Raw genomic sequence first — 23,446 nt, forward strand, 5'->3', positions numbered from 1 at the left:
TCAAATGAACTGAACCAATAAACCCAGTTTAATGTAACTGGTGAACTTTTATTTCATACTGCTTTTCTTGTGCTTGATTTGGCCCCTGTGGACAAGCCAGAGTTACTTTGTTAAACACCTGAGCTTGTCTTATACTACTACAAATGGTATTGCTCTCTTAAAACTTTAATGATCCTGTGTAAGGTGTATTCCCTCCTTCACTCTCAAGTCTATGCCATCTCACAGTGCAGTGTAAGAGTCTGGGGGAAAAATGCCAAGGGATTTATCTTAGCCCAAGTGCTGATGCAAAGGTCATGCGTGCAGAGGTCTCAGAGCACATTCTCAGAGGCACAGACAGAGCAAGTAGAGATTCCAAAACACACTGAGGATGGCAAAAAGAGGCCTAAGTGATGAAACCACTTAGGTTTTCCAACAACTTACAAAATTAAAACCACAATGTTCATAGTAAATAGCAGTAAGTGCTTGGCATTAAGAACACCACAACTTTTAATGTAGAAACTCCTGTTTTATGTGAAACACAAAAATACCAGTACCAAGTCCCAAAACTCTAAATATCTTGCCTGAGACACCAGTCAGTAGAAGATGCTCAAAGAACATTCAATAGAAAACAGCTAGGATAGAGCACTCCTCTGTTCCACATGCTATAGCCTTAAGCACTCAGCTTAGAACGCCCTTAAATCCAGGAATTCAAGTCTCTATTGGATTTTTCTTTTGTGAACTTGTGATTTCTGAACTGATCCATGTATATGTAGCCTCTTCAACATTTTACCCTTAACTCCATGGTTCCAAATTTTTTGGGGGGCAAGTGTATACATAGAAAGAAATACCCTTGCTTTGTTGTTTGCACTTCTAAAAATCTCAGTAGTTTCTTAGCTACTAGCTTAACTTTGTCTTTTCCAAGAAGGCAGTTAAAAGCAGTTACCCTTTGAAACACATTTGATCATTTTCAATTAACACATTACAAAAAAAACCCCCAAAACATGAAAACAGACCTGCTTTTCATACCTATTCTTCCATCTTTACTATGACAAAGCTGCCAATTGGTTTCAATGACATATAGTATTTGTCCACCCACGAGAAACATTACTCCTCTGCTGAAGAATAATTTAAAAACCTCTAGTTCAGAATAGTTACTATCTCTGCCAAGAGCTACAACCTGAAATTCCAAGCAGTACAGTGAGAGAGGAACACCTACCCGAATAATGAACCTGATGGCCGCACACCCCGAGGTCGCCATCACTTTGGCGCTGTTGGGAACCAGGTTAAAAAGAGTAGGCACAATTGCTTCAGCGCCATGGTCAAACTTGTTTCCCAGAACAGTTGAAAGGTGGCTATTCAGGGAAAAGAAATACAACTTGTTAACATAAATTCATTTCTTATTCTTAAAATAATGAAGTTCACTGTGGATTTTGAAGATCCATCATTCCAAACAACAGAACTTCTAAATTTCATGATTTCCAGGCACACTAAGAAGCCAAACATGAATAACTTTATTTCATAATGAAAAATGAATACTACAACTGGAAAGCCTAAATTCTCATGTACACATAAAATATCACTGTATTTCTGCTTCTGAACACTTTGGGACGCATAAATCTAAATTTTTTCATGAATTATTGAGGATTTTTTTCCTATTGAATGCAGGCAAAACTACTAAACTCACCACTATTAGCCAACCATAAATTTTGGTTTCCTTGTCTGGTCAAGGTTGTTTTCAGTTTTAACAAATATAAAAACACATACAACACACAGTAATTTAACCATCCACTGGTGACACCAAATGCTTCTTTTGTGCAGACAGACTATATAAAAAGAATTCATAGCCAGCAGCAAATGACATATCAAATATATCAAAGTTTTAGGGATCAAGGAAAATTCCAGGTTGTTAGGCCTGGATGAGAACATTTGCAGAGTACCTTTACACTACTCCTGACTTCATGTTAGGAAAGGAAATGTTATTTTCTCAAGGTCTTGATTTCCTTGGAAAGGGCAGTTGTATGCTTCAACATTTCCCCTCGGTCTGTTCTAATCAGGAGACCAGAAGTGCAAGGGTGAACTCTGTGGTGCTCTTGTGGCCACTGAGAATCAGTGGTTACATTAATGTCTTTCCACAGGATTAAAAAGTCATGAAAAACAAGGAGATGGGAAAGACTACTCTGGTTTTCCCCTCTGCCCTTGAATTTAAAGGAGTCTGCAAGATGCAAAGGGTGAAGATATCATTTCAGTTTAGCCACGGCTTCTAAAATTATCATGGTCATCTGTGTCTTGCCCAGAGACCCAATCCTGGAAGTGTTCAAGGCCAGGCTGAATGGGGCTCTGAGCAACCTGGCCTTGTGCAAGGTGTCCCTGCACTGCCAGGGGGGTTGGAACTAGTTGATCTTTTAAGGTCCCTTTCAAGCCAAACCCATTCCATGATTCCCTGAGAGGTACTACCTCACCAAAATCTTCTATGTTCAAACCACTAAAAGGCTATTCATGACTTTACAAGCAGTCCCAGTGAAGTTCTGTGCCAATCAACCAGGCATAAGTGATCCTTAGATTAGTGCCCAATATCACTCACAGCAGTTTGCATTAACTTGCACTAAGTATTCAGTGCAATGACAGTAACTGGTTATTCACATACAATCTCTTACAGGATTATCAACTATGTGTATCCCCTAAGAGAACGAATTCCTTTAAGCGTTTCTTTTTCTCTGTGGCTTCAAACCCTGACTTGACTCTTTATCAGTCACAGTGTACAGCAGTCCGACAAGACAATCTCTCCTGCAACACCGATAGAGCACCTCTAAGTCCAACCCACACTAACACCTAGCAAGGCGCACAAAGGCACATGTACTTACGCTACAGTAATGCAGGCTTCTCTAACCACCTGGGATCGGAGATCCTTGGCTGACAGCTTGAAAGCACCATCCAAGAGCCGTAAATGCTGGAAAAACCCATCGTACTGTGCAGCTCCAGCAACAAGCAAGGACCGAACCTTCTTCAGCTAAAAACATTAACGTGTTTGGTTTAGGACACTGCCAATACACATTTCAAAATAAAGAAAAGGAACAGCTTCCCTGTGCAACAATATATGTAGGCATGTCTTTAAAGCAAAATTTTTAAAATATATGGCAGTAATTTAAAAAACTGTAAAAAGTTTATATTATTTAAACTCCAGAGCTAAAAAAAAAATTCTCAGAACTCAGACTACAAATACACAAACACATAATTATGTTCACCCACCTGTTTATAAACACTAAGATGCCATAAACCTGATTAAAAAATATAAATGCAACATACACACAAACATTTTAACCCTGTAAGTGAAACTTTTCATAGCTGCACACCTCTTGGTACTAATGCTAGCAGGTAACCTGTAGAATATGGAATTTTGCATAAATGCCAAATTTAAACATATAGGGTGGCTTTTAGAAAAGCTTCTACTCAAATGTCAGCAAAAATGCATTTTAGACTTCTAAGAACACTCAAACTTACTTGGTATACAGAAATTCAAGATTTAAAAATTAAAATTTCTTTCATTATCTGGAGTGTAATTACTTTAAGAAAAAAAAAAATTAAAATATCTGGATGCCTGGGCTTTAGGAAATACACCCACCCAAACCTGAAACCGGATAAAAAGCTTACCGCATTAGTTCGTTGATCCCAGTCATGTTTGTCGTCTGAGAGAATTTCCCTGATTTTGTTCAACGTTTCTTCAAGTTCTCGACTAGAATAGATCTGAAGTATGAAAAACAAAAAAATCATGAAGTTCATATTGTTAATATCCCAGGTAATGTGACAAAGAAAAATAGCTTCAGAAGAGTGAAAACACAATTCTAATCCTGCAAATCTTCCCCCCAAAATTCCAGAGAGCTGTGTAAGAGTTATAAATGGGCATTTGAAGATCAATCTGTAAGGATATCACTGAGTAGTGAATATTCATTAAAAAAAAAGGCTGAAGAATTAATATTTTCCTCAAGATTTTGCCTTTCACCTTTGTGATAAGCTAATAATATCCACAATTTCATTAACTCCACTTACAAAAATAAATAATCCAACAGGAGCACAGGTTTTAGATAATCTGCTGCGATATTATTGCCACTCAAGTTCATTTTCATGCTCACTATTATAATGAAACTCAACCAACATTTTAACTCGTTGCAACTCTTTTGGAGCTGGGACTTTCTGAGGAACTAACTGGGCTGTGAGAACACTAAAATTAAACTTTGAAAAATTAAATTAAAAGGTTTCCATAGCTTCTCTATGTATTGCTACTTTAAGACTACCATTTATTAACTTCTCCAGTCAGTAAATAAATATAAGGAGCCATCTGTAGTCAGAGTTCTCACTATACAGTAAGACCATCAATACTGAAGTCTGAACAATCCAATCACGCAACACTCACTATTTGGTTATAAATGAATTAATGTCTTTATTGAACTGTACATGTACAAGAACAGATTTCTAAAGAAGAAAAGAATAAAAAACCTACTCATGAAAACATTATTGTCAAATAAACTGACTGCCCTTCTATTTTCCTGGACATAAGTCAAAGGATGCATTTTTCTGCTTACACTGCATACGCAAAATTTAAAGGTTTTTTTTTTTCCTCCAGACTGAGAACAAGTTTAAGGGGATATGAAGCAAACTACTAAGCAGAAACTTGATCTGGCCAGGGTTTTTTTCAAAAAAATGTATTTTCAGCTAAACATTTTCATTTTTTTGGATCAGAAGTTTTTTTCCATAACCACACTGGCCAAAACTCAGTGACCCATACACAAGCACCTGGGGCCACCTGAGACACATTCAAGACACAGAGCTGGCAGATGTGGGTCAGGACTTCAAGGAAACTCCTACCTTTCTACAGTAAAAGCTGGACACCAGCATGATAACTTATGTAGCACCTAAACAGCAGGCCTGATGCTCCCTCATTATTTAAGTACAAGATGTAAGTTTTGTACGTGCAAGAGCACACAGAGAAAACAAGGGCCAGTGGTTAGGACACCTTGCTCTGCATGAATTGCTTAAGAGCTTTGTCTCTTGAACACACTGTTCTAGCATGTATATATGCATCTTTGATCTTACTGTAAAAACAATGGAATGTCTTTCTTCTGTTCTGTGGTTAAGCTGAATGATTGTTTTCTTTAAAATATCTTAATTTTCCAGGCATCTTCAAATTACTGTATAGAGTCTAGTTTTCCAGTTTCCTGAGCATATCAAATTAATTTAACTTACAGAAGATATGGAACCTTAACTCTACTGCCATCTACTCTTTTTCCAGTACTTTAACAGAATATGGTTATGGAGGCGTGCCGGAATGTGGAGGAGGTGAAAGACATGAGAGCTCTAAAACACCTGCATATTGGGTTTCCAGAATAAACAGGGTAGGAACCTTCTCAGAAACAGATGAATTAGTACACCCAGACCAGCTTCACTGTAAGGTAGAAAATGGTTCCTGAATATACTTTACCAACAATACTGAGATTTTTATTACCACACTGCTGTGTGAGCTCTTCCAGGATACACTGTGGAAGCAGCTTTGCAGTTCTATACATGAGACATGACTGCATCCATAAAAACCAGAAAGCTATTCCTCATGATTACTGTTTCCTTCACTGGAAGTCACTAAACATTGGATGTATGACTTACTAGAAACAAACGAATTACTTAATGAAAACAATTGGGTCCAGGAGTAACAGACTTTCTACTCCACTGCCCACAAAATCAAACGTGAGTTTAGTATCACCATTTAATGTATTTGTGTATACTAGTAGCCTATTAATAGTTGTTACACAACCCTAGTTTATTCCAACACTAATTCTGTCAGTACCATACTCTTAAAAAAAGAAGTATTAGGTGTGTCTCAGGAAGCTTTTTTATCAAAATTAATTTCCAGTATGAAAGAAAATTTTTATTTTTCTTTAGAACTGTAAGGGACTAGTCACTGGTTAACTCAAGATGAAGCTTCCTATTATGGTGACACTTCATGCCATCAGAATTCATGACATGATTCAACCTCCTCAGGATCTCCCTTTACCATAACCCACCGTGACCTGTCTCCTGCTCAGTTCAGAGCTTTATGTATACAGAAAGCTCATCCTACAAGAAAAGACGCAAAAATTTCTCTGGAAACTCAGCATTTCTCTGTGAACTTATCATAAAGAAGTGAAGTGCAACAAGAAGGGAGCAGGATGATGCCTTTTGGTGGCATCTGAGGACCGCTCGATGCACATTCAAATCTCAGTCTGAAGTCTTGGACAAGGAACAAAAACCTTTTGCAAGCTTTTTCATTAAGCAAACCCTGAAAATAGGACTTTCTTGTTGTCAGCCTCTGTGTCATGAGAGACCATGTTGTACAATATACTTACTGCTGCAAGACTGAAACATGCTAGGCACCAGACAAACACAGAAGCAACCTGTACAATGGGTTCATGTCTACCCTATTAGCATTTCTAGGCAAAGAACTTAATTTTTTCTTTAATTACCTGGCACAAATAGAGCTGGACTGAGGAATATTCAAATTAGCATTGCAGAGTAGAATTTAACAAATGGTATAATTTTATCTTGTCATGAAATGAAAACTGTAATTCCACTGTAAAATCCTGTATTTTCAAGGCAGTGCATACCTACTTTAATTTCACAGGAATAAAAAGCAATATTTTAATAATTTCTTTTCTCCCTGCCTTTGATTAATTATACTTTAAGGAGGCCAAGATGAGTTTATATGTTCAGCCAATGACATAATGCATTTTTTGCTCACAAGTTCCCACATTAGACTTCTATAAAAATAACTGAACTTGTTTTCAAACAAATTTTAGCTATTAATGGGAGTTACTCTTAACCTGAACACAGAATTTTCTTCAGTTTCAGCAAAGGCTTAAGTTGTAAAAACAGTATGGTTGTAATCTTGAATATGAAGGCACAATCCTGTCACTACAGTACTTCTGGTTTTGGCACACAGATCCATCAGACTGCATCTAAAAATCACCCATCTTCTTCATAAACTGCTGCTATCCATTAGAGGGCAACATACACACACATCATTAAAGGCAACTGCAACATCAAAGACAGAAAAATTTAAAGCTCAAACACAACTAAGAATAATAACTATACAGATGAAAAGTATTTTCAATATGGGAATTAAAAACTGGGTACAAGTAAACAATATGACATTCCTAAAAACAGCTGAGCAGTCATACGAACAGCTTACTGGAAAGACAGATCTACCATTGGAGGCTTTTAATAACGACTTAAAACATACCCACACTGTAAGTAACCTCAATTTATTTGATTAATTCAGATGCACCTAATCTTGATCCAGAACTGAATCTGGTTTTCCATATAGGTTCCTTTCTTACTTTCAATGAAGCCACTACTCAAACCCATAAATGTAAACAGAAGAGACACAGGAATGGGCCCAGTAACGTACAAACAACTCTCTCTCATGCTGCCCTTCGCTTTTAGGATAATTTGGCGAACTACAGGTCATAAACATTCTTTCTTCACAAGCCTAACAGAGAAAATTCCTGCTCCCTTAGTAATTAACATGGTCTCAGGACATGGAATCTGCCTTGGTTTTTTTTTTTGTTTTCTTTTTTGAAAGATCAGAGATTGTCCACAGCCAGAAGCATGAAGTTGGACAGGAAATCATTATTCCTAAGGACACTAAAATAAAATCATGTTTTGCTTTTTGCATGCTCATCCATGAAACAAGTAAGTAATTTTGCAGTCAGTTACACATTTCTCTCCTGCCTCCTCACCTCAGCTCGAGGGAGATTAGTAACAACAAATGTCTTTCTCCTCTATCTCTTGCAGTTTAGAGAATGACCTACCTTCCTAGGCCATTCAGCAGTCAGACAGAAAATAACATGTGTTGGTCCCTGTCACGTGGTCACCCCACTTTTGCTCTTGCAGTGTTGCCAACCAGCCTGAGTAATTAGAGAACTCTGCTTGGGACTGCAAACACTAAGGCACTGAACTACAAGGATCACATTCTCTGTTCTGTGGAATATGGCTCTGTTCAACATAACAGGGATAAACACTACTAAGAGCTGCATGTTTTCGTCCTCCAAAGAATTCCTAACACAGTCTGAAGAGGCAAAGAAACATAAAGCTCTTACAGTGTAAGACAAAGACTTCCTTGATGTGACAGGGATCATGAAGATTGAGTGCTCCTTCATGAAAGCAGACAGTATTTCTGCCTGCAGAAGCAGATCTAACACGTAACTGCGCTTGGGAAATAAAAATAGAACAAAAATACACAGCAGGAAAAGGCAGTCTTACAAAATTCTTCTGTCATTTGCGAACTATGGCTAACTGAGTCTTTGGTTGTGTTCCACACCTCAGCTGCTCAAGGAAAACTTATTCAAAATAGGCCTTGTAAGCTACATGCATATTGAATGACTCAACTATGTGAAAGTACCAAATATGTGCAATTCCCACACTAAAAGAATAGAAATTAAAATCTGATGTTTTAATTAAGAACTCAGTATCCAACAAGTTCATTAGTATGCAAATAAGGCACTAGATTTAATTTTTTAAAATATTGCTAGAATAAGGCCATGTGTACCATACACACACCATTACAATGCAAGCAAATTTGAAAATACAATTCTTGCTTTTTGAATTATTTGCCTGTATTATTAGTACTTGATTATCCCTTGAAATTGCAGCCCTAAATTTTCCAAATATTATGTTAATATTTTTTCCTTATTAAAACATACAATTGTTTTCACTAGCTCCCTGGAAAAGTTTGAGAAAAGCAGTAAGGCATTTTAGCCAAAAGACAATGTGGTAATGATTAGCAGGACAGTAAAGGTGGCACCTTTTTTGGTCACTACTGGAAAAATAAAAAGCTTTCTATAGAGACTCGAAAGTCAGAAAGAAGGAAAAGTAATGATGCCTGCTTAGAACACTGTAAAATTACATAAGTTTTAAAAGCAGGTTAATACATTATTGCAAATAACGTATTTCTGAAAACAAACATGAATATATACAACATCTTACCTGTACAGTAGGAACATCTGTAAATGCCTTAATAAAATCATCCTCATCCACAGCTCCAGCTCCCCCTTCTTTAGAGGAACCTAAATAAACGTAAAATACTGTTAAACATGATGTAACATACATCAAGGTTTTAAAACTCTTAGAAGCATCTTTCAACATACTTACTTTTCAAACATTTAATATGACTTACAAAAATGCTGCATTTTTGTGTAGAATTGTACATTATGTGTAGAATCACATGACATCGAACTGTCATTTCACCATAAGAAAAAAAAAGACCTTTTTCTCCCAAAAATGAACAATTCCAAGCAACTGGAATTTACAACAATTTTCAATTTGACGAATTTAACAGTGTCACAAATTTTATTTTTGTGTCTAATTGGAAACATATTTCATATAACAATCCTCTAGCAGTGTTTGCATTCAATTCTGAAACCTGCACCCTGATAATAAAAATGCTCTAAAATAAAGCTCAGAATTTCATATTATTTACCAAAGCAAGAGCTAATCGTCACTAAATGGAATTCCTCAAGATGAATTTTCATCTTAACATATGTGCCTTAAGTAATCAGCCCTGAAAGTCTGGGGGTTGTTTTTTGTCTTTTCCAGTATTCTCACATGGAGCCAAGAAGTGTGAGGTACAATTCTGAGTCTTAAGGTTACCAGGACTTCAACAATGAAAGAAAGAAACAGTGAGGAGAATTTGTATTGGAGCAAAATTTGCTGACCTTGTTTTCAGACCACTCATGATAGAACTATTTCACATGACAGCCAAAGATACCCAGCAGAAGGACCAGGGAAGAATACTGACAAGAAACCTGCTGGTTTCACACTGGTATACGGTTGCAAATCTCATTAAAATCTTGGGTAGAAACTAAGACAATTCTAAGCAAGAAAACCACTTGAAAACAATGTCTGGATTTTGCTTTCCTGCAAAAACTCAGGTTACCAAGAAAGGCCCCTTTTTTAAAAAAATGAACTCCAGTTTGCTATCAAATCAAAGAACAAGGTCATCAAGTCCAAGCTACGCTACAAGTCTAGAACTCCAAGCGCAAGGTGAAGCTTGGCAGAATCCGTAAGTATCTTCAATAATTGCATCAGGAAGGTAATATGACAAAACATATTAACCACATGGAGAGAATTAGTCCAGTTGAACATTTCCTTCTTGAAAGGAAAAACAATCTCTTATAGTAAATGAGTACTCGGGAACAAGTGTCTCTTTCGGAGTGAGGCCAACAGGATAGATGGCAGAATGTCCTCCCTGACTGGCAGAGTGCAACTGAAATGGAGCATCACACAGAGAAGACACATATTTTATTAACTACAGAACAAATAAAAACCATAACAAAAAAACATTTAAGAGGCTGAGTGGTCAACCAGAACAAAAAGCTAGGAATTCTTGACAAATCAAATTCTTGGTGGCTGCACTCTAAAAAGATGCTTCATGGTTTACAGTCCCTGATCTCCTAATTATAGTGAGAAGGAAATTATGTCTGCTGTGTTTGTATACACGTGCAGTTTCGAAGCATGAGGGTGCACTACTACTACAATTTTGATGGCAAACTTACTAGATCTCAACACTGCTATGCAAAACAAGATCTCTCACATACCTTTGTGGCTCATTAGTGTAAACCCACAGAATTTGGATGCGGTACCTGCAGTATGATATAGGAACATCTAATAGATTTGGAGTGCCTTAGCTCAAAGATGCTGTAAAGCGATGCTGTAACGTAACACATTTCAACATGTGTATCTCCAACACCATCTGTCACAATTGCCAGTGGCAGCCAGAAGAGAAAGATGAAATTATAACCACCTATTTCTTCTCCTTCCAGAGATTAGAGGGAACAAACCCTTCCATAAAGTTCATGGGTATTTCACCAGCTAAAAAAAATGAAGAGGGAAAGATCCATTTACACCCAGATTACACCCTTCTGCCACACAAACTTGTACAGCTGTTCAAAGGGAGAGTATCCTTGTCAGAGCAGAATTTTGTGGAGAGAAACCTTGAAAGAAGTAATTTGGCCCATCAGCACCATGTTAAAGTACGTGGTACAAACAACTACTTAGATGCTCAGGTCATAACCTCATTTGTTTGTCCACAAATACTCCGACATTTAAGAAAGTCTCATAGAACAAAAACAGTGAGAGTCAATATGCAATACACACTCTGGAAAAGTAAATGGAAAAGTTAAGCTTATATAAGTCCTGTATTATTATCCAGTTACATAAATACGCAAACACCTGTGTTAAAGCAGGATAAAAGTACTTTGCATTCCCATCCTTTACTTATCAATTTTTTTTTTTCCTAGGGAACAAACTACAGAAACATTACGAATTGACACATATAGGCCATGAACACAAAAAATATAGAAAAATGTTTGGATTTCAAGTATTCCTAGCTCACTCCTGTACACCACAGAGAAAAAAATTAAAAGGAGATGAAGTTGCCTTTGCTAAGTAAGTAGATGCTGTCATCTTTAGTCTGCCTTAAAATACTGCACTTAAAATTAGGAAACAGCATGGACTATATGACAGATATTTCTAGCACCTAATCATCATCTAGTAATGCATCCTGAGCAGTAAGAGAAAATCCTTTATCTAAGGAATAACAATTTTTTACTTCAAAAAGAGAAAGAGAAGGGACAGACTATATTTAAAATCCATTTGACACAGTCCAGACACAGAGAACTTTCCATCTTCCCTAGTTTCAACAACTAGTTCACATCTACAAACAACCTGTCTTTTAAACTAATACTCTCCGAAAATTGTTTTATTACCTCATTGACTGGTAAAAAAAAAAAAAAAATTATGTGAGATTTTTGGCAGGTGACACTTTTTCAAAGTTATCTGTAAACCACATTTCACTTCTAGTTCACTGATTTTTCTCCTTCTCAACTGTATGATCACATATGTATACCGGAACAAAGTATGAAGTAACTTCATATAGTATAGAAGTCAGAAGTCCACACTGCCCGAGGAGGAAAAATACTGTTCAATTTTTCCCTTCCCTTTCCAATCTCTCTGTAGGTATGTTTACCAATTCGGTTTAACAAGTCACTGTTTCTGTAGAGACAGTCAAAAAATGACAGAACTCCACCTGCTGTTTCCCAATTCAGGAGAAAGTATTTTACTATGCTAACAAGATACATAACAGTCATGCACATGCAGATGCCTTCAAAGAATCTCTCATGCTTCTGTAAGGCTTCTGTGACTCTCCTCCACAAAAGCAACACTAGAGCTTTACTAAATTCTCAATTCAGACAGCGCTACCTCCAGACCCAAAACTGATATATCTGACAGAGCACACATATAAGCTGTTTTGCTGCTGGTGTTGCTTACCTTCTCAGACCAAGCTTGTGATTACAAATTTCTTAGATCTCCCTCTACTATTAATTCCTTCGACTGAGTAGTGCATGTTCAAGGCTCCCCACGGAACACACAGTCCTTTGACCAAATATGGACAAGTTCAGCTACTGCATTCCTAAAGACAAGAACATTATAAACAATTCTAGGGGGCTTTAAGCCCACTGCATTTTTAACATCTTTATGTGCTCAGCACATAGCTAACATCCAGAGCCTCATCAACTGAGTAATTACATTACTCTGTCTTTGGACTTGAATCCAACTGAGCTTGTTTCAGCTGAGACCCAGAAGAAAAAATTCTCTCAAGGAGAGGAAGAAAAATACACACAAAACATCTATCTATATATAGTGTTTGTTAGCTTTCATTCATAACCTTTACTTATTCTTATCCTTCAAGCCTTCTAGTTAGACAGACTCACAGAGAGCCCTGGAAGTCCCAGTTCCACTTCAGGAAGCTGGTGAGAATATACCAAACATAACAGATGGACTTGATATGGAAGCAAATCATGGCAGCAGAACCCCCTCTCAGTTTTACAGTGGAGTTGTAGGGGGCTGTGATAGGTTTCTCTTTTTTGTGTGTGTCTTCAGGTTTGTTGTTTTTAAACTGAAGTTCAATGAGTCTGGAAATGGAGGCAAAGAAAATAAACCCCTCACTTCCTGCAGACTGCTAACAGAGATGACACTTTCATGAGTTAAATTTAAGGATTTCCAACATTTTGCAAGGCCCTAGGAGTCTTTTTTTGGAAGAAGGTTTATTCCAGTCAAAGGCTGAGTTCAGCACTGAGAATAACTCAACACCAGAAAGGGTACTTGTCTGCAAGCAAGGGAATTACCCAGCCTTTTGTGAAACCAATTTTTTCACCCAGGAGTTAATTCCTGTGGTTGAGTTCTTCCCCTCTTCAGACTGAAACACTTGAAATCTTTCCAATATATCACAACTTTGGAATGCTCACTTGCTCTACTGCCTTGATGCTCTCCCCAGTAGTATCTACAAATCTGTACATCATGGGATGACAAAACAATGGGATAACACTATATGGGAAAATAAAGATGCTGAACGTGATTTTGGACTTGTATTTCTGTTTTGAAACAGAGAACTGTTTATTCAAAGCATGCCTAACTTAATAAAGTACACAAGTGCTGGCCTAAAAGTACAAAAATTTGCTTGATTTGTATTTGGTAGCAGGCATATCAAAGCACTAGTCAAATTCATTTTTTTCTACTTTTATAGGTCTTTTGACAGAAATTTCACAACAAAAAATTTCCCTGTGAAAAAAGGGAATTTCAAAGCTGGTACAGAAACTCAGGAGTAACAAAAACTCTACAACTTTGTTTCACTTTTTGTTCCTAAAGTCTTTTCTCAAAATGTTTCCCTAAAAAATTTTAACTACTTTCTGATACAACATGCATCACAATTTAACATTAGTAAACTTTGGAAGGGATACTCTTTCTCAGATGTCTTTTATCCCTCAGAAATCTCTAACTGCATGCAGTAAAATGAGGAGGATTACAATTATTTTTTCTGAAGGACAACAAAAAACTACATCTTTGTCTCAGCTAATTCAAAAGCTTCATTTCTTATCTATCAGAGACCGAAGCAAAAGATACAGATCATTCTCAAAGAAAAAACTACTGTTACCCTTTTGGCTTTGTGGGTTAATAAACAATCAGCTGTAAATCAGGAACAGACAGCAGCTTCAGCTCTGCGTGGGATAAATGGACAGGATAAGCTCAAGTACTTACTCAGCTTTTCATAGAATAGGTTAACTGGCAACTCACACTCACTCCTACTGACCTCTCTCATTCTAGCACTGGTACAGCTGAGCACTAAGTCACAACAGGGAGGGGCTAAACCGAGAATAAATAAACTGGCCAAGATGAATAGTTTCAGTGAGCAAGTTCCCTAGTCTGCCTCACTCTGGGCCATACAAACACCAAGGCAGCACAATCCAGTGGCTGACTCAGGATACAAATGAGTTAGAGAAGACAGGGAAGGAAATCAGCCCAGGCAGCTTAGAAAGTACAGCTGCTGAAAGTCTAAGTATAGGCTGAGGGGAATAGAGCAATACATAAATAAAAGGAACTCAAGGAAGGACAACTGCAAAAGCTACATAGTGAAATGGACAACCTCTATCACAAGACACTGGATCTAAGGACAGTGCTGATACCAAACAAAAACAAACAAGCAAATGTACACACACAAGCTATAAATAATAGATCACAACAACCCTACCACTGATGAAGACACAAAACCTAATTGTTTCTTCAGCATGGTACTTGCAATAATAACCACATTCTGTTCCCAGCCCTAGTGGGCAGATGTTGCAAAGGTCATATCTAATTCTTTCCTTGAATGTACATTCTGCTGTCTGTTAGTCTCTGTAACTGGCATTTTTCCTGAATTTTCTGTAGCTCTCAGTCTTTGCAAAATCTACTTGTTTATCCTTGGGTCAGGCCTTATTACTTACTTTTAAAGTGGTATCTGTCAGGGGCCAGGGAAGGAAATTTCCAGCACTTCACAATCTGAATTACCACCTCTGAGATGGCATAGGTGACTTTTAAGACAATGACTCTGATAATGCCCTCCTGTATAGACTGATTTCAATCTCAGTAGCTCAGTAAGGAGTCTCTATCTTTCCAGGTATCATAAAATTACTAAAATAGTCTAGTCTAGCATCTTTTCATACGCACTTTACATAAGTCTCCTTCTGTAAAACAGGAACCAAATGTTCGGAAAATTGGCTGGAGATTGAGAAGTTTTGAAAATTCCCTTGGCATTTTAAACTACCGAGCTATCTAAAGCTACTTGATATACTGTGCATAGAGATCTTGATATATTAACAGATTCTAACATTCTAAATGTTCTTATTTCGATGTTTGAAAAACTGATCTGTGGACTTCAACTGACAAACTTGAATAAACACCTCCCCTGAAAGAAGCAAATAACTATGCTTCAGTCTCAAGTATCTGTATGAAGCACAAAGGTGTTCTTTCATCATTGGGTGATTGAGAGTCACTTAGTATAGATGCCTTCAGCTTGCCTGTTTAAGTTAGGAAAACATTTGAGAGCAACAAAGAAGCAGCAGTTGCTCCAGTAAAAAACACTTTGATCAACATTAGACAAGTTTTTTTTTAAACAAGCCACATACTTTCACATAGTTACACTGGTAAATTCTACAGGATGGATACAATTAGACTTATATTAAATTATGCTAATTTAAGTAACTTTTACTGTTAGCATCACTTACTGGCTTTGCTATACAAGTTAAGAAACAGATCATGCTGCTAATTGCCACACCTCTGCCAATAAAATTTCGGGGAAGACCAAACCATGAAGAGCTGCAGAGATCCTGGCTTAGATAAAAGTTTTCATCAACTGAATTTCAGCTGCCTTGTGTCCATTTCCTGAAGAAAAAAATTGCACCTGCAAACAAGTAACTCCCCATCCTCCAAAACCTCTCTGTTACTATAAACTTTTGCAAGCACACACCTTGTCTACCAGAGAAACCTCACAAATAAAAGTTCATTGGGAGATTACCTTATTGGGTTGCTCAACACATTCGTCTGATGGTAGTTATTACCTGCATATAGGGGAACAGGAGAGGGAGAGGAACAGCAAAAGGAACCTGTACCAGTCTCATGGGCCACTGCAGTTGATGATGCAGTAATCTAGCCTAAAATGCCATTGACTTAAGCTGAACTGCCTTTGACAAAGACACCCAGGCAGACAATTAATATCAGTAGTTGTTCAGTTGTCCCAACACAAGCCACCAGAGTTTTTGAAATAAATTTCAGAAATGTGTTTTTAAACCATCAGATACAATACTAAACCCAAATGAGCCTTTTATTTTTTTCCCCAGAATCTGGACTGGCAAAGCCTTCCTGGTTTTTTTAACCAGCTTAGAAAACAATTCAAGTGACTAAGCAGAGTAGAAAAGCATTCACCAGAAAGCCCGCTTTAAGGAAACTGACAGATGAATTCTGTCATGTTCAGCCCCAGTGACTGACATTCATTCTGACCTGAAGTGTTCACCCCACTTCCTCCAATGCCAAAAGTCATTGTCCCTGAGGCACCCAGAAAGTCATTCAAGCTGAAACAGCAGCATAAACTGAACAAAACAGCATAATATCTTAAAATACCTTTACGATACCTTGTATTCCTTACTTTACCTGCCTATGTTAGAAACTTGGCAGATGTGGTTAGAGAACTTCCCAAGAGAGCCCACCTGTACTGCGCCTGTTCCATTAAAACATTCCTCCTACATGCCACAGACATGCTCATGAACAGAAGTTTCCACCCGGTGTGCTGTCTCTGAGGACTGAGATGCTAAGCAGATCCCTCCATACAATTATACACCCCACGAAAGAACAGCAGCAGGAGGGACAAGCAGAAATTAGGAGTGAGCTGTGCTTACAAGGAAGAAAGTGGTGCCAGGGTTTCAACTATCAGGATAGCACATCTCAAGCCTTGAGGTGTGACATGTTAGTCAGGTACAAATACAGGACTCCTGTACTAAGAGGAAGCACAAAATAATTCTTATGTGGACTGAAGATGACGGCACCAGCATACACACTGTAAAACTTGAAGCTGCTCTTGAGCATGCAAATTCCTTTGGAATTATGTATTGAATATTACATGCTCCAAGAAAGTTAGTCAGTAATGTTTGAAGCTGATCCTTAACACTGAATGCATAGTTTCAACAAGTTTAGCCTCAATTCCTTTGTACACCATTTCACAGGTACAAAAGATTAATAATACTACCTCTTCACAGATATTCAATTAATAAATATTTACCAAGCACAAGTAAATAAGAAAATTATAAAACAAAGAAATTAACAGTGTAATTAACTTAGTACAAGGTTTGGACAGCATACATTAGGTAAGACCAAACCCTGGATGTGAAGGAATACAAGCAGTTCCATGAGCAGCAAGAATACAGATGCCTGACTTTTTAGGCTTATCTCAAATTGATTAACGTTGGTTTCTACTCAACTGGAAGCTCATGCAGTCATCTTTCAACTCATGCACAATGTTCACGCTCCCATGGTAATCTTTCAAAGCACTCGTGTATTTCTTTTCTCTCTTGGCACTCAGTTTTCATAAATAATTAAAAGGACATACATTTGAGACTCTGGCCCATTTGTCCAGTTTCAACAGGTGAGTTTTGAAGTTATGCTATTTTTATGAACATGATAGCATTAGTATTATTTTGGGTTTCTAAGGTAACTTCCTAATAACCTATTTATATTTTACTTTAATTTGTTCCTAGTTTTACACTTGAATGGGGAAAATTGCACTAATTAATGTACATCACAGAAATTACTGAGAACAACCAGGAACACAAACAATTGATTTGTATCATCTGTAATTCAGATGTCAAAACAGAATGATTTGAGATAGTGTGATGTAATAGTTTCAGTAATAGAGAATTTTCACTACGGTTGTCAGTGCCCATTCTGGAACAATTTAAACAGATACTTTATTAACAACAATTCACATCACCTGTCATCACAAACTACACAATTACCATTTTTACATGTCCTAGAAAGCACATGTTTATCTTTTACTTCTAAAAGTTCACTAGGGCAAGACAGAAGGTCAAAGTAACTTGAGTTTAATGTGTTTTTTTTTCTCTTATCTTTTAAAGAACATTTAATTTATATGTTCCAAAAAACATTTCCAACATAGGTGCAAATACTTATATTACGGAAATAATTTGCATTCCCTGCTTCTCTGCGTGAAAGCATATACAACTGTCAAAAGAGATGAAACAGATTTTTAGACTCTTCTCCCACACACGAACACACCACCCTACGAAGAGGAATCACACCTGCTACTCCGCAAAGCCGCAATGCAGGAACACTTTGGAATGGTCATCTTTGCTTACTCTTCAACACGGTCACAGTCCATAAGAACTCCAAGTGGCAGAGTCAGCTGATTTCAGTCCATCTTCCTCCTCCCTCCTTCCTCTTTTTCCTTCTAGATTAACCCACATGAAAATATAACCAAATTGCTTCCCCTTCCTACTGCTTGAAAAAATCAGTACTCATTGTCAGCCGCTAAACAAGGGCTGGGTTGTCTTCCTTATTCTCATCACTGTCTGGTACAACCACGATCGCCAGTAAGATGTCTGGGACTAGAACCCCAGGCAGAGATGTCATAAGCAGGCTAGGCTACGTATTGTGGTGTGCTTTTATCTCCAGACCTCTTCATTTGTGCTCCACTGTTACTCTCTCCCTATTTTATCCATTTATAAGCTGACTTCTAAACTATGAGCCTTTTGAGAGAAGACTGTCTATATAGTATCATGCTTATACCAATATAATGAATTGTACAATCTAATTGAAACTTCTAGAAATTAAGTGAAAAATAGGGTAGTATGAACTATCACCTGGATGACACACAGAAAACAGAGAGACTAATGAACAGTGTTATGGACACATATACATATTTTCTGAAGGTATATGTATAAGTGTGTACACATATATATACACACATAATTTATCATGTTTGTTTTCATTCAGATCCTTCATTAAGGTGGATTTTTCAATCCCCCTGCTGAAGAGAGCTGCAAAGGAAGGTATTTGCTACAGGAATGGAAATGCCAGTGATTGCACATTTATTGCACTTATAATGGTCAAGGAAAACAGAGCACTGATCATATGCAAGGGAACCTTAACCTCAAGTGCCATTCAGGGGAATAACAACAACAAAATCCAATAACTCTCAGAGGACACGGACAGTTGAATGTCCTCCTACTTCCCTGAACTCTGGATTAGATTAAAATAGCTGCAGTTCATGACTACAGGATTGCAACCCAGCAATTCCACGGGCAAGGATCTCTTGGGATGGAAGTTAATTGACATTAAGTGTGGGGAGAAGGAAGCAAACAGGCATTCTGTAGCAAATTCTCTGATTCAGACTCTCATACCCAAGGCTAATCTCAAAGGCTGCTCAGATCAACAGAAAAGACTTTTTAGTTGGGATGTTGAAGAAAAATCCTTGAATTTCACTACAACCTGGAAATCAAAAATAAAACAAAGTGCCACAGAATGTTGGGGGTGTTCTGCTGACTAGTATTACCTCAGAACAGTTTCATGTCATACAAGGGCCCAATGTAGAACAAGGAAAACAAAAAAATCCTAGTTTATTTTACACAACAAATACAGCACTTTGGAAATCACTTAATGAGGGCTAATAAAAATAATAGAGAAAACATTCACAAACTTATTTTCTGCAGAATTCAGAATTTAAAAAAAAACCTTTTGGGCATTATTATGAATCCTTTTTTTTTTTCTAAAGTGAACACAGAACTCTCTTGAATCTAGAGACAATCGATACAGTGAGCATGAGTCTAATCTTGTTTCAAGACCATTCGCTAACAATGTGTATTTACAGTTTCACATTTATTGAAGCCCTTTTAACACGAATGTTTCTTAACTACAGCATGTAGTTTTAATGAGGTTAACTCCAGCTGGCTGAGATTTCACCTTTCAGTCTCACATTTGTTTTATGCAGAGCCTTTCCAGTTAAATTTTTTCCTACTTGAGCCTCTAAAGGCTGTAAAATGTCTTCTGCTAGGAAATTGAGCCAAAAAAAAAGCAAATAAGCACCATTTTAATACTTTTCAACAAAGAGCTGTATGTCTGTTATTGAGAAGGGGAAAAAGGCGTAATGACAGCTACAAAAACATAACTGAAAATGTCCTGAAGCTGGGGACAGCTTCCTGCAGTTCCTTCATGTATGGTGTTACTATAGTCCTCACAGCCTTCTTTTGCCAAACTCTTCACCTGGTTCAGTTACTTGATTTCTACAGAGAGGTTGTTTCAAAAAGTGTAACAATGTTGTCAGTGTGAAACAGTAAGCAATACATAATAACGCCAGCCCGCCAATGTACTAAAGATTTTAAAAAGCCAATGAACTATAGATTAAAATACACCATGCATTATCTTCCTCCTGAAAACACTGCAAAAAGTATGAAGTCTACCTTGTTTCAAATTACAACACTAAGATTAATGCTCCAGCCCCACAGAGTTTCTCATTAAAAATACAATGGAAAGTTAACACGAACTTCTGTCATGATTAGGTTTCATGAGTAAGCATTTCTTCCAAAGGCCACATGGCTCTTTTGAGGAATCACCATTTCTACATTTAATCTATTTTAAAGGCTACTGACCTAAATTGACATTTTGGGAAAAGAGAGGATGCCAGACGTCTTGTTGAGGCAGCCTGAGGTTTCCTACTAACACCTAGATTACATAAAGCTTCCAAATGGTATACAAGCAGGCAATTCCCTAGAAGACTTGCAACAGGGCTCTCACATTTGCAAGAGAACTTGCCAAAGACCTATAAGAGATCTTGAACAGCACAGGGACAGGAATATAGCTCATTTGGCTGACATACTCAAGTCCTTTTCTACTGTAAATTATGGTGTCCCTCACAATTAAAAAGCTGCTTCTGCCATGCTGCCAAGAAAAAGCCCCCAAGTATCCATTTCTGCAAGGGCAGAACACAGAGTGCTCTAAAGAAGGCTTTAGAGCAAAGAGGCATTTCCAGAGGCTCGAGCTGAGAGCATATTATCAGAAGTACGCAGATCAGCTGTGTGCTTCTTGGCAGAGGTCTAACTTGGGGAGGTGTATTGACCATGGAATAAGAAATATGCCAAACAAAGCATTGCCTCATTAAGTGGAAGATGTATCACTTCTCATTCACCACCAGCAAGAAGCTCAACTTCTGAACATCTCCAAGCAGAGAAGTCAGAGGAGAAACAGCCTGCTGGATTCTTTACTCCCAAGGCAGTAAACCACTGTGGCTGCCTGATCCGGTACTTTTCTGGCAAGCTGTCTTTAGTTGGCTTGATCACGCCTGTTAGCAAATCCACAAGTTCTACAAGCCTTCCCATCCCTACTGCCAATACGAAAATGTCTGGCACAGTCATTCCCAGCACAAGGAGAGAGAATTCCAGGCTGAGTAGGACACTGCAATTGCTCATATAAATACCTGTTTCACCTGCCTTCCTGGACAATGATGTCGCACTTCCAGTGCCACCAAAGTACATTTCCTACATTAAAAGGAAAATGCCCAGAACAGTGAAAAATTCTTTTTCTGAATATCAGATGGGTCCTTTCACTTGAACAGCATATCCAGGCAGTGGTGGAATTGCCCATTTCTTCAATAAAAAGCATCTCCAAGATGTATATAATGGAAAGTCAAGCACACAGGCATCTGAGGTATAATTCAGCAGGTGTCAGCAGATAAGAAAGCCAGCAGCATGGCTAAGGAGTTCAATTTTCTTAGCCTCAAGACCGAGTAGCCTCAAATCCTTCCTGGACCCAGGAAAAAGCTGTACTTTGTCACCTACAACTCATAGGAAAATACCTCTGTCAAGCAACATAGGTAAAGGATCTCTGGGATATAAAAGGCAGTTTAAATGAATGGAACTTGCAGTAACCTCAGCCTATGCTCAACACAATTTCTATCTGCACTAAATTCTGCCTGGTCACAGAAGTCTGAAGAGAAGAAACTGCAGTGAAAGACTTGCTTCAACTGCAGGTCACTTACATGACTTTGGAGATTTTTGTGAAAGGGAAATAAAAAGCACCACACTTAAAGGAGCTGCTGCTAGTTCGTCCTCCAAGGCTGAACTACTACTTCTGAATATGGATTCATGGATATTTGAGAGTCAGAGAAAAGGGACAAGCAGGACCAACAGGTGGCAGAAGCACGAGGTGAGCAGTGAAAGCCCGAAATATCCATCCAGTGCTTATGAGGAAAAGGCGAGAAATGGCACGCCCACTGACTACTGACTTGGAATGCAGTGGTGAGCACAAGGATTTGGGACTGTAGGATACAGCAGAGCCTTACTACACTTCCAGAACTATAAATTTACTCCACAGAGATGGCAATTTTGAGGCAAATTTGAGGGAGAAAAATCTCAGGTGTCCTTTAGGCACCTGCAAAGTAGATCCTACAGAAACTGGATGTGAAAGAGCATCAAGATTTTGTTGTAGTCATAAAGATCAATGAAGTCTCTAGATAAGCAGAATAGGATGCTCTAACTGGACTCTTTGAAGACCATGGTTCTCTGTGGAATAAAGCTTTCTAAACCCAGCATTTTATCCTTCAATGACAGGGTGCCTCTAGACACTTGTCCTGCTCATGTACATGTCTCTAGCAGCCATTTCTGACCACTGTCAGATGGGACAGTGGACTGCCCAGACCTCTTGTCTGACCTAGTGTCATTGTTCATGTGAAGATTATTACAGGAAACTCCTCACTTCTGGAATAGACTATGACCTTATTGCTTAAGAAATAAATTTGGCATCTACACTAATGTTCTTGATTAGGCTAGGAGATGCAAGATTTGTAAATATTATATAAATATTTAAACCTAAATTTTCAAAATTCTGGCTACAGACATCCTACAGAATAAAAAAAGAAGGGAAAGAGATGGGTATGTAAACACGCCCCAATATTTTCCAGAGTTGAAAGCAGATGGTATAAAGCAAGGAATAACCAAAGTACTCTGGTTTTGTCATGCCTAATTTTAATTTTTTTTAAAGTTTGGCAATATAAGAAAAGGAGAAAAAACAATGTAATAATTTTCTTGTGTTTAATCTCCTTTACTACTGAATGTTTAGATAAACTGAAAAATCAGTTGAGTGGTTATTCTGTTCTTATCTCCCTTCACCTGCTCTTGTATCTCCATGTTTTTACTGCAGAGGATGCAAAGTGGCCTACATGTAAAAGAAAATTACATTAAAACCATCTATATTTAATAAAATATTATAATATTATTAAAAGCCCATACTGAAATAAATAGGAATACTAAGCATTCAGTTCTGGTACTATGTATGTTAGTCTTGCATGCAAAAACCACCATGCTTCAGGTTAAAAGAGATTATATTATAATTAGTTATTTATATTTACTTATTTATAATATTTACTATGTGCAATAATAACAACAACAATAAATATTAACAAGAATTTCCTTTATGGAGTCTTTTAGGTGGTATCTTCTGATACTATTCTGATATGTATTGCTATCAATTCTCAGTTACACTATGACAGTGTTGATCCAGCCCTATGGAA

The 23,446-nt window shown here is 37.7% G+C and overlaps 1 protein-coding gene across 50 annotated transcripts in view; it reads right to left on the reverse strand.

The window, feature by feature from the left end:
• CLASP2 (cytoplasmic linker associated protein 2) overlaps window positions 1–23,446 on the reverse strand; it is a 146,168-nt gene that overhangs the window by 63,552 nt on the left and 59,170 nt on the right. For all 50 annotated transcript variants that reach the window (XM_048298077.1, XM_048298059.1, XM_048298041.1 and 47 more), the window contains 4 exons: window positions 8,989–9,068; window positions 3,628–3,720; window positions 2,841–2,986; window positions 1,196–1,331 (listed from right to left, as the gene is read on the reverse strand). In XM_048298077.1, the coding sequence (XP_048154034.1) occupies window positions 1,196–1,331; window positions 2,841–2,986; window positions 3,628–3,720; window positions 8,989–9,068 (455 nt within the window). The remainder of the gene's footprint in view (window positions 1–1,195; window positions 1,332–2,840; window positions 2,987–3,627; window positions 3,721–8,988; window positions 9,069–23,446) is intronic.

Source organism: Corvus hawaiiensis, chromosome 1 (genome assembly GCF_020740725.1).
Source record: "Corvus hawaiiensis isolate bCorHaw1 chromosome 1, bCorHaw1.pri.cur, whole genome shotgun sequence".
NCBI lineage: Eukaryota > Metazoa > Chordata > Aves > Passeriformes > Corvidae > Corvus > Corvus hawaiiensis.